At 39.3% G+C, this 11,961-nt stretch overlaps 1 protein-coding gene across 1 annotated transcript; it reads left to right on the top strand.

Annotated features, from left to right (window-relative positions):
• Window positions 1–517: 517 nt before the first annotated feature.
• metap1d (methionyl aminopeptidase type 1D (mitochondrial)) lies at window positions 518–8,978 on the top strand. The gene is made up of 10 exons (XM_050033664.1): window positions 518–627; window positions 2,306–2,466; window positions 2,642–2,791; window positions 2,872–3,020; window positions 3,236–3,278; window positions 3,388–3,551; window positions 3,661–3,758; window positions 4,214–4,261; window positions 4,346–4,424; window positions 5,355–8,978. The coding sequence occupies exons 1-10, from the start codon at window positions 588–590 to the stop codon at window positions 5,437–5,439; spliced, it is 1,017 nt and encodes a 338-aa protein (XP_049889621.1). The 5' UTR covers window positions 518–587; the 3' UTR covers window positions 5,440–8,978.
• The last annotated feature ends 2,983 nt before the right edge of the window (window positions 8,979–11,961 follow it).

Below are 11,961 nucleotides of genomic sequence, written 5' to 3'. Positions count from 1 at the left end.
TCCTGTGTCCATACCTTGACAGGTCAGAGCCAAGTCCAATCCAAGGAGGCTCCACCTTGGATTAGGGGTTCATCTGGGTTACCGGCACATCACAAGAATCATTGAGCAGATTGGGACCTGGGAAATTTAGAAGCCAGGTCGCCACCTTAAGCTTTTTGTCACGCTCCACAGGCCATTTCTAAACAGTTTTTGTAGTGTGGCATGCTGCTTTTTTCTGCTGGGGGAAATTATCACAGAAACAAACAGTTGAACAATAAAAACAAGAACTGAAGAGGACAGCAACATAGTGGACAACAACAATTATTTAATTATATATAATTATATATTATATATTGTTTAAAAAAAAAACAATAAAAAGAAGGCAGGACTGAGGGAAAATAAAAAGGAAAATAAATAAAACATGAAGAAAAAAATAAATGAAATAAAATGTACAGTTTCATAGTTTTTAATTTGGCTTGAAGAGTACAATAAACTTTATATTTCAGTCAGTCACACTGTGAATGTAAACCTCTGTAGTAGTAGTAGTAGTAGTAATCTGAGTCACGCGTCACGTGACTTCCGCACCACGTGACCAGCAATAAAAATCCATGGCGGCGCACTGCTCAGTAGGACTCGCCGCAAGATCAGGTACTAAGTCAAAACAGTGTCCCTACTCTGATAGACAGCTGGTTTTAGCGGCTGCTCTGACCACAGGTGTCCCCGCGTAACGTAAAATAAACTACTCATGTAACAATAACTTTAAAACACGACAGCAGCTCGGATATTTTGTGAGTAAAGCACCGGTGTTTTGGCAGCTGCTGCTGCTAGCTTGATAGCTATAGCTAACGTACTGTAACGCTAAGCTAACCGGGTGTGTGTCCTGTGGGTCCGTTAATAGACTGATTTCACATCTGTCAGTGGCAGAATATTAAAGACAACACATCTGAATGTAACGCAGTCCAGTTAACACCAACTGTGACCTCAGTGTTTGAATATAGGCATCATAAAAGAGACTATGGCAGAACAGCAGTTTTGGATTTAATTACATTGTATAAGTGTACTAAGGTAGCCACCACATGTGCCGCTGCACATTATTTGCACAGATAACAGTCAGTACTTAAATTAACAGTGGCCCCAGGTTTTTAAATTAATAAAGGTCATAAAACTAGATTTTAGTTTGTACAAGTTCCCATTCAATTACATGTAGCAAAACACACTTTGAATAAAAATGCTTGTGCACTGGATGTTGTCGCAAAGCTTTGATACAGCTTCTTCTTCATTATTTTAGATTTTTTATTTTGGCCACTGTTCTGGCTGATACATTACAGTACAGAAGAGTAATATATTCACTTGAGGAAAAAGAAAGAAATTGTCCTATTTTACTGAATTACCAAAACTTTTATCTAGGAACTATGAGGAAAAGTTTCAGGAGAAAAAAATCTGCTCTTGTTTTTCGGAATTATCAACATCATAATCCTGTAAATTCTCATTTTTTTCTGAATTAAGAAGTTTATTATCTTGTTTTTTAAGAAAAAAAAACAAGATCAGAAATATTTTCCCAATAAAAAATCTGACAAAATAATCTTGTTAAAAGTATTTTTTTCTCCTGTGAAGGTGTTTTTTTGTAATTCTGAGATAATAGTTTTGTTCATTCAGAAAAACAGCAGATTTTTCATTTTTATCTCAAGTGAGGGCATTCAATTCCATACTGTAGGAGCAACTTGGGAAAAAGGGGGAACTTGTTATGTAATAATATAATAACAATAATAATAAATTTTATTTGTAAGCGCTTTTACAAATACTCAAAGACACTTTACAGTTTTTTAAAAATCATAAAATAGAGCTAAGTCAGAATAAAATAAAATAAAACTCAAAAACAGCAATAAAACAGTATAAAACACACAAACTTATACATTAAAAGCTATTTGAGCATGGTCTTGAATGTTGGGAGGTGTGTGTGAATGTACACAAGTTTGTTTGTGTGGCAGCATTAGATAGATACAGTATGTCCTGAAGTATGTTGTATTTCTGGGCATTTTGTGCCTTTATCGGATAGTGAAAAAGGGGGATTACATTACGTGCAACAGAGTTCACTGGCTGGACTCAAACTGGGAATGCTGCGATTACATGGTCAGTTTATCAATCCTTCAGGTCACCAGGACATCCTGTTTAGTCACATGATTTGCTTATCAGTGATGCCTACACAAACACCGTCAGTTGCTCAGTTGACTAAAGAGAGAGCACTGGTCTCTCATTTATTCTTTGCAGAAAAGCTTTGTGAAAGTGAACGCTCTCTTTTTCATTGTGCTGCTCTCCTTTTCTCCAGGTCTGGGTGGTTTCCTGCGGAGAGCTTGTTGTTTACGAAGCTGTGGTCCCCCCACAGCCCTGCTGTGTCAGCAACATCGGCACTTCTTCTGGAGGAAGTGGAGTCATTCTCACAATGTAGTTCGCCCAGCTTCTGTTAGGCCTGCCTATGCAGTTCCCAAGGTACATGCCTCATGTTTTTCTCACCCTGCTCAGGCAAGTCAGCTCCTACTAAACATAATTTTATACTGCAGTTTGGTCTCTGTCTCTAAATGATTAATCTGTTTTTATGATGAATACCATGTGACAACAATGTGACCCATCTTTTGTGTCCTATCTTTCCCCTCCCTGACTGTAGCACATTGTGCGGCCTGACTATGTTGGCACTGGCCAGGTCCCAGAATGGCCCAACTACATCGAGATCAAAGACCAAGAGCAGATTGAAGGCCTTACCAGAGCATGTCAGCTAGCCAGACATGTACTGCTACTAGCTGGACACAGCCTGAGGGTAAGTACCTCATCACTACAAGTCATGCTTGTGTTTCTATGTCATGAAAAATATCACTAATTCTGACCTGTGACTTCCAGGTTGGTATGACAACAGATGAAATAGACTTCATCGTTCACCAGGAGACAATCAAGCACAACGCCTACCCATCCCCTCTCAGATACGGGGGTTTCCCAAAGTCTGTGTGTACATCTGTGAACAACGTGGTCTGCCATGGTATACCTGACAGGTAAATGGGCAGGACAGCCGCTGAGTGACTGTATCATTTTGGAGCAATTTATTATAAAAAGTTGTCCACTTAGATAAATAAATAAATAGAAAATATAGATACTATATAGTTAAAAGGTGAGGCACTATTGGGACACACATTGTTAACTGTATTAATGTATGTAAGGGATTCTTTGTGTATGCGGCATTCATTTTTTATTTGCTTGTTTCCTGCAGTCGGCAACTTCAAGACGGAGACATCATCAACGTTGATGTCACTGTGAGTTGATGCCTGAACAGACACACAAACAAACTCAAAGACATTAGTTCAGTTGTAACCTGTCAGAGCAACACGGCTCCCATCACTGACTTCTACCTGTTCATATTAGGTGTATTTGGATGGTTACCATGGTGACACCTCAGAAACCTTCTTGATTGGTGAGGTGGATGAGGTTGGGCGGCGACTGGTGGAAACTGCCAGGCGCTGCCGAGATGAGGCCATCGCTGCCTGCAAGCCGGGTGCACAGCTCTGTGTCATAGGAAACACGATTAGGTAAACACACATGCACACACACACACACAATATGTAAAATACCTACACAGCATACAATCACATTCAATGTTTCTAATATGCCAGCTGATATTGTTTGTCCTGCTGGCAGTGAAATCGCCCACGCCAATTGCTTCCATGTGTGTCCGTATTTCATTGGACATGGAATAGGCTCCCACTTTCACTGCCACCCTGAGATTTGGCACCACGGTGAGTTTGCGTCTGTTGTCAGCAGAGACTTCATCAGGAGCGTCTGCCCTTGTGTTCATCACGTGTGTTTGTGTGCATGTATACTATGTGTTAAAACTTTCTGTGGGATTGTATGGGTTTATTCTAACAGGTATTTTTTGCTTGTTCAGCACTTTGGTTAACTGTGGTTGTTTTTAAATGTGCTCTACAAATTAAGTTTGACTTGACTAACATTAGTCACTTAGTGTAGCACCAACGTTCGTCTGATTTTCAGAGTATAGCTAACGTTAGATTGCTATGTCTCTTTTTTACGCTTGATGCTTGGAAGAGCTGCCAAAAATATTACAGTCACTGGAGTCCATCGTCTTGTGAAAGCAACCAGTAGAGCTTTGTAGAGCTCATAGGAAACCCCTGCCTGTGTTACCAGATTGTCATTTTCATTAATGAAGAGACTCCTCTTTTTCTGTTCTTTTCAGCTAATGACAATGACATGACCATGGATGAAGGGATGTCTTTCACAATAGGTGAGTTACCTTTTTCATTTTTGCGTGCACATGAGGACACCACTGTGTATGAGCGTGGGGTTGATATTTTCTGTTAATCTTTAGAGCCCATAGTGATGGAGGGGACTACAGAGTTTAGAATCCTGAAGGACAAGTGGACCGCAGTGTCTGCAGACGATAAAAGGTACGTGGACAACCAGAGCTATCTTTGCTGTGTGTCTGTAGCAGCAAAACACTTTTTTTTTTTAAAGATATTTTTTGGGGCATTTTTGCCTTTATAGATAGGACAGTTAAGTGTAAAGGGGGAGAGAGAGAGGGGAAATGACATGCAGCAAAGGGCCACAGGCTTGAGTTGAACCCGGGCCGCTGCGGCAGCAGCAAAACACTTATTTCTGACCATATGGTTTCCCAGCTGGCATCATTAGAGCACATAGAAACCTTTGAAACCACAAATTGTTGTTTTAACATCATAACATAATCTGTTTGTGAGTTTATTTTAACCAAATTATATTTAACTTGTTAATTAGCAAGCTTAGATGTGCTGTTAGGCCTATTTTTAAGATCTGGAGAGAGTCAGGCTAGCTGTTTCTCCCTGCTTCCAGTCTTCATGCTAAGCTAAGCTAATCACGTCGTAGCTCCAGTTCCATACTTAAACACAGACTTTTTCTAAAATAATTGTGTTTAAAGATTATTTTTGGGGCGTTTTGCCTTTAACGACAGGATAGTTTGAAGCATGAAAGGGGAAGAGATAGGGAACGACATGCAGCAAAGGGCCACGGGCTGGAATCAAACCCATTGCCACTGTGGCAAGGACACTTCCCTCGTATATGGGGCGCCTGCTCTACCCAACAAGCTACTGGGCGCCCCAAATTGTTGTGTTTTATTATGAAAAATACAGAGATATATGCCAAAATTCTGATTTGTAACATATTCAAAACACACAAAATTAAAACAACCCAAAACAGTGCAACTAACATGAAAAGTAATTTCAGAACAAAACAGAAAAAGACAAAGTGTCTCACAATTAATCATAAAAAAAGGGAATATGCATATTTCCTTGAATGTTGAACTACTCCTTACATCTTACATGTGTTTTTAATTGTCATTTTTGCAGGTCGGCTCAGTTCGAACACACCGTGGTCATCACATCTGACGGAGTGGATATTCTCACCAAACTGCCAGAGGAGAGCAATCAGTGACCTGAAGGAATCTTAACTGCTGATCCCGACATCGACTGTTAGAGATCTATTTACCTCAGACAGGATCTAAACTACCTTTTGTGTTCACAAAACACTGTTACAGAAACTTGAATGGTGATTCACCGAGACATATTTTAAATGGGCTTGTTGTCTTCCTGTTAAGTGTATAAAAAGAATTAAGTTAATTGTAAGTAGGGATTACACACATACAGTATCTGTATATTCAGTTTGACTATGGTGTTTTTTCACCCTTGATTGGAGCATATACAGAGAAAAATGGCGGTTGGTGCATCTCATGGCTGAAGTGGAGCTCTGTGCATATCATGAGTGGTTATAATGACAGATAAGAGATCCTTGTCTTCTCCAAATTATAGTGTATTCTTTTTGAGCCAACATGTCATATAACAGTTAAATCGGAGCAACATTAGTAAGGCCTCGGCCAGGACTTGAGAAATACTGAGGTCATGAGTCCAAATTCCCTGGCACAACCCAATCTACATAAGACACTAAAGACTTGCCATCAACCACACTGTAAAAAGTTCTAATTGTTTCACCTGTTATGTATTCATTTAACCGTTTAATCATATTCTCTGTATTATTTATCTCACATCATCCAAGTCAGTGGTTCCCAGCCTCTTTACACAAGGGACCCCTTTTCTATCATTGAGTAAACTGTTGACCCCTGCCTAAGTGACATGTTTTATGGGTATTTCATAATCACTGCATAACAATAACAGTACAGAACAACTGATTAACAGTGCAATAGAGCTTTTTCACAGCAGACATTTTGACATGTCATACTAGAAAGAGTACAGGTGTATTTAATAACATTAACAATAGCTGCATTCCAATTAAGGGAGGCCCTGGTATTGCCCATGCTGCCTCACTGGAATAGCTTGTTGGCACACTTCATGGGACAATGCCATTGTTAATATTATTTTCACCTGTGCTTTTCCTGCTATGACAAGTCTAAATGTCTGCTGTGATAAAGGTCCATTAAACCAAATAACGAACTCAGTAACTGCAGGTGGTTTGTGTAAAATGATCATTTTGGAGTATTCCTATTATAATATTGCATCAGCGATGAGTTTTCCTGGTACTTTTAGGAAGTTGTACAATTCTCTATCAGAGCATAGAAGCAAATAAACTGAGGTAAATCAAAATAACAGTATTAACATGACATGTAAGTAAACTTGTCAGAGTCCAACCATACCACTGATAAATGTCCACTCACAATCCATAAAACATGAGTGTCAGAATAGTATCCATATAAATATTTATTCCGGCTGCGCCATTGCCACATCCACCCTCCTGCACTCATAACAATCCCAAAAAGAGCTGTACGCACTACTGACAACATGACTGTATGTTTAAAACTACACATAACATTTTGTAACAAACATACCAATATACGCACAACATGTATATCATGAGCCTGGTATCTCCCGTTTATTATTATATTTTTATACCTCATTTATTAAGCTATAGGATTTGTTTTGGGGTTTTTTTGTTTGTTTTTTCAAAAACCCTACTTCCTTTATAGGCTTCTTTATCCCCAAATTCAGAGGTCGTTAAACAGCAATTGAAGACTGTGAATATATCTTGTCTTCAGGTCTTTGCTGTGCTCTTATTCTGTGAGATTTTTCTTAAAGTTTATATCTTAAATAATAATCTCAACTGTGAAAAGTTTTAGTTTTCTTCACAGACATGAATGAAACACGCACAAAAAAGTGTCGACTCCCTCATAATTCATATATAATTCAAAACCAAAATTTTTGTAATACAAGTTGATTGTATTGCCTGTCTTTGCAGTGCAGCAGTTTTGTGTGACATGAATTAAAAGCCTGTCTCATACAGATGCTTGTCAGAGATATAAGCTGGTTTATTTCAGTGATTTGAGCAAATAATGGCCTGGACTATTAATTGTAAGTTTTACAGTATTAAAGAACAAAAATTCTTACACCCCTTAAAATCAAGAAGGCCTCATGACCCCCAGTGAAGCTTTGGTGACCCCTAGTGGGGGTCAGGAGGACCTCCAGGTTGGGAGCCAGTATCGGTCAAAGCCTGCTTGACACAGGAAGATATGAAATTGTGTTACCAAATCCCTTTTTTATTTAAACATTCACATCTTAAAATGTTGGTCTAAAAGACTTATGAATCAATAGCCAATATGTATGTAAGTTTAAAAAAAAATATACAACATAATATTATACAATCAAAACACCTCAACTCAGCTCACAGATCAAACATCTATAAAGGGAAGAGACTCAGGAATTACACACTATAACTAACAGAAAGAAAAACAAATGACAAGACATGTTGGTCCCCTATTACTAGAGATGGGAAAAGAGAACCGGTTCCTGTTAAGAACCGGTTCCAACTGGTTCAATTCATCGACATCATTAGCCTTTATGCTTAAAGATTCCCTTATCGATTCTTTTCATTACGCTGAATCTATGCTGGTCAGTCAGCAGCACGTTCAACAACAAAGAAGATGTAATGGTGGAGAGACAGAAGCGGGGCTTCACTTCACGCTGTTGTTAGCCTCCCTGGAGCTGCTAGCCCACTGTAGAGCCTGGCGCATCCCTGCTCCAGGTACACGGCGGCAGGACGCTGTTGTTGTTAGCCTCCCTGGGGCTACTTTTTTTTTTTTTTTCAAATCTTTCCCATCGTCTTTCTAAACTAGACCATGGCTTTAAGGTTCATCATAAAACGTTATGAAAGCAGATGTCTTGGGTTACAAACAACAGGAGGTGATATCATTAATTCACAGGAGGAAACGATAAGGGAATCGATAATGTCATTGATATCAATAAAATCCTATCAATTCCCATCCCTACCTATTACATAAACCCTCTTATAAGAATAGTTGAAATATCCAATCCAATACAGGTCATAAAAACCTCCCATGTTCTGTGGGACACATCATCTTTCGAGTGCAGGAAACATGTCAGATAATCCAAGGAAATGTAATCAAGTATATAACCTTGTCATTTGTCATATAACATTGTAATTTGTGTCATTAAGCCCTCCAACATGTGATCAATACTTTGTGCACCCTTCTGAATCATGAAATGCAAACTGCATATTAGATTTTGTCAGGTCAGTGGAAATCTGTCTCCTGGTAAGCAACAGACTGTGTTCTCGAGTATAGCCAGTAGATGGCAGCACACACTGTAATAAACTGTACTTTAAACATGTTGTAACCAGACTTGGCTTCACATCCTCCCTCATGTCACTCCTGATGGGCAGCAGCACAAAACACCACATCTGACCATCTCAGATTAGTTTGTTGCTCAAAACCATAAAGAGAAATTACAGTTATAGTAATCTGAAAAGTGACAATCATTAATCCCTGTTGAATGTCTACTCCCAGACCCTGAGGACAAATACTTGTTCATCAACTGCCCAACTTGACATGTTTTCTTTGTATCAGCAGACTCAATTTCCTGAGTATGACAGGTCATATCTGCACAAGCTAGAGGGCAAAAATGCTGCTTGGGGGTTTTAAATTCCACTCATAGCAACATCCTTTTGTTCTACTTCACGATCTGTATCTTTTGTCTACAGGCGGATTCAATAAAGAAAAAACATACGATCAAATATCTCACTTGCTTCGTTCTCTCTTTACCTCACCACCTTTGTGCTTAAGGTTTTTACAGTAACACATTTGCACATTTCTCACCATGATTAGAGCTCAGATTAGTTTTGTTAATTTGTGTAGAAGATGGATTACAGTGTGCAGTGTGTGAGCGATTAAAAGCCTTACCAACCTTTTAAAAAGCATTTATCTACTGTACATCTGATGTTTTTGAAATGCGTCTGTGACTGAGGAGAGTGTGGCGAAGAGAAGATGCTTCAGAGAAAAAAAAAACATAGGTGGAGAAATTGGATTGCAGCCCACTGGGTGTGTTTTCGCTTCCTGCCAATGTACTGTGTGTGCGTGAGTGAGTGTGTGTGTGTTTCTGTGCTGATGCCAGTTCCAGAGATTGTGGGTGAGGCAGGAAGGATTAGACGAATAAAGGTGGGTCAGCTAATCTAAAGTGTGGTCATGTCCAGTCAGGAAATGATTCACAAATTATAATTTTATTTGATGATAAGGATGTACATTTATTTAGATTTTATTAAATTTGAGGGACAAAATCATAAATTAAAACCATAAAGAAAGATCTCCTAAGATACTGAACTGAAGTGCGCTGTCGCTGTTGTGTATTAGGTCATGTGTTGAAGCAATACACTCCATTTGATTTACAGGCAGGGTGTGGCGTGTGTGTGTGTGTGTGTGTGTGAGCTTCCTGTGAATCAGGACAGGAGTCATGTAAACAATGCTAGATTACTTCCCACCAGCATATGATTCATTATTTGAAGCATAAAAATCTGAACAGATAAGAGGTTTGTCAGCAAGAATGCAAGGAAGTGAAGGCAAAGAGCAGGAGGTAGACTTCAGGGGGAGGAGAGGTGGGTAAGAGGGTAAGATTCAGGGAGGAGCAGGGAGTGGCAGGGTGAGGTGTTGGATTGTGGTCATGAATTCTCTCTCCTGCCTCTCCTTCTTTTCCTGCATGTTGGGACTCATTCCTGCTCCCTGCTCTTGCTCTGCAGATCTTTTGTGAATCCTCATCTGCTCTTTGGTATTCGATCTTGGAGAAAAAAACACATCCACTATTTCAAAAATGTTACATGTTTCTGTTTCTTATGATTGAAACCTTATGGATTATCATCGCCTCTGCTAAAGGAGGGTTTTGTTCCTGTTTGTCTTTTAGTGAGCAGGTCTAAAAGCTATTCCAGTGAGAGTTGGTGATGGTGGGCCATGAGCCACGAGAAAACCTATCTACCTAAAAACTTACCTACCAGATTTGGTGCATGCTATGTTTAGATGTGCCAGAAAGTATATTTTCTCTGTGTATAACACAAAATAAATCCTCTATCTATCTATCTATCTATCTATCTATCTATCTAGTAGCTACTAAGCTATATTAGCTAACGTTAGTAGTAAAACGTGCACTATCTATCTATCTATCTATCTATCTATCTATCTATCTAGTACTAAGCTATCTTATTAGCTAGTAAGCAACACTTTTTCCTATCTATCTATCTATCTATCTATCTATCTATCTGTCTGTCTGTCTGTCTGTCTGTCTGTCTATCTATCTATCTATCTAGTAGCTACTAAGCTATCTTATTAGCTAGTAAGTAAAACGGTTCCTACCTATCTATCTATCTATCTATCTATCTATCTATCTATCTATCTATAATAACAGGGTATTAAAGCACAGTACAATAAGTTATGGCACATATCAGTGTATATCGCACATATACAGGGTATTCTCCTTAGATGCACATGCACATGTCTTTTAGCTTGGTTATTTAAAGTTTAATTCTTTAATGGCACTTGGGTAAAAGTATGTTACACAGTTATCAGACACATTAAATCCATTATATAAACACATCCAAAGGGAAGCCATTAGTCCATAAAACACTGCACATTTCTGAGGTTTTGTATGCACAATATCACATACCCAACACACAAATGTCTACCCCCTGATCCTGAGGACACAGTCACATGTGACGTTCATATCTGCCATCTGCATTCCTCATTCATTCCACCATGTGTGAGGATACCCCTTTCTGTTAACACACTGTATTTACTATCTAATGTGCTGAGTTGTTCTGCAGCTACTGGATGAGTAGATTAATGTGTTATGTTTCTCTCGCGTTCCCACGTTCCAGGTGTGCATACCTCCATTACTGTATGTGTGTGAGACTGAGGCTGTGATATATCACACTTACCTGGCAGCTCACTGAGGAGCTCCACAGGAATTTCTTTGGTTTCCTTGGTGAACTGTAAAACAGTGGCACTGACAAAGTGAGGTATCATTTTTCAGACTTGTGGAGGCAGATCTGTCTGACACACACACACACACACACACACACACACACACACACACACGCACAGACGGCATGTACTGAATTCGACTGAGTAACCCCCTTTGTGGGGACTTAGTCAAAGCACCTGAAGGCCAAGCAAAAACAGCTGAGTTTTGTTAGGTGGAATCAAATATGCACTGTGCCGGGACATGTATAGCTACAGGGTGATGTGGGTGAGTAAACACCTTTGGTCACAGACATCCCCACAGTGATGAGGTTTCTTCATCCTGATACTGTAGGAAAGAGGAAATCACTGAAACAAGAGAAAATAGGTTTTTAAAATTACTACACACAATTTCTCATTTGGTTTGGACACGATTTATGAGCTTTATAGAGCCCCACCATCTCAGTGTGAGCACAAAAGCAGGTGTTATGCACTGTGTGTAGTGGTGTATTCAGGCTGTTATTCACATCTTTGTTTTTACTTTCATTGCATTTATTTGTGGAAGCCCTGAGAGGCAAGGCAGAGAAAAAATGCGGGCAAGGCTGGCCAAGTTTATTTCCTACATATGAGATAATGGGCCTCATGCAGCAACATTCTCTTACATTTCTCTCACATTTTCTCTTAATTTTCTGACAAGAGAAGTCAATTCCAGA

This window comes from Epinephelus moara, chromosome 21, assembly GCF_006386435.1.
Source record: "Epinephelus moara isolate mb chromosome 21, YSFRI_EMoa_1.0, whole genome shotgun sequence".
Taxonomy (NCBI): Eukaryota; Metazoa; Chordata; class Actinopteri; order Perciformes; family Serranidae; genus Epinephelus; species Epinephelus moara.
Note: the sequence above shows the minus strand (reverse complement) of the source record. Positions and strands in the feature narration are given on the sequence as shown.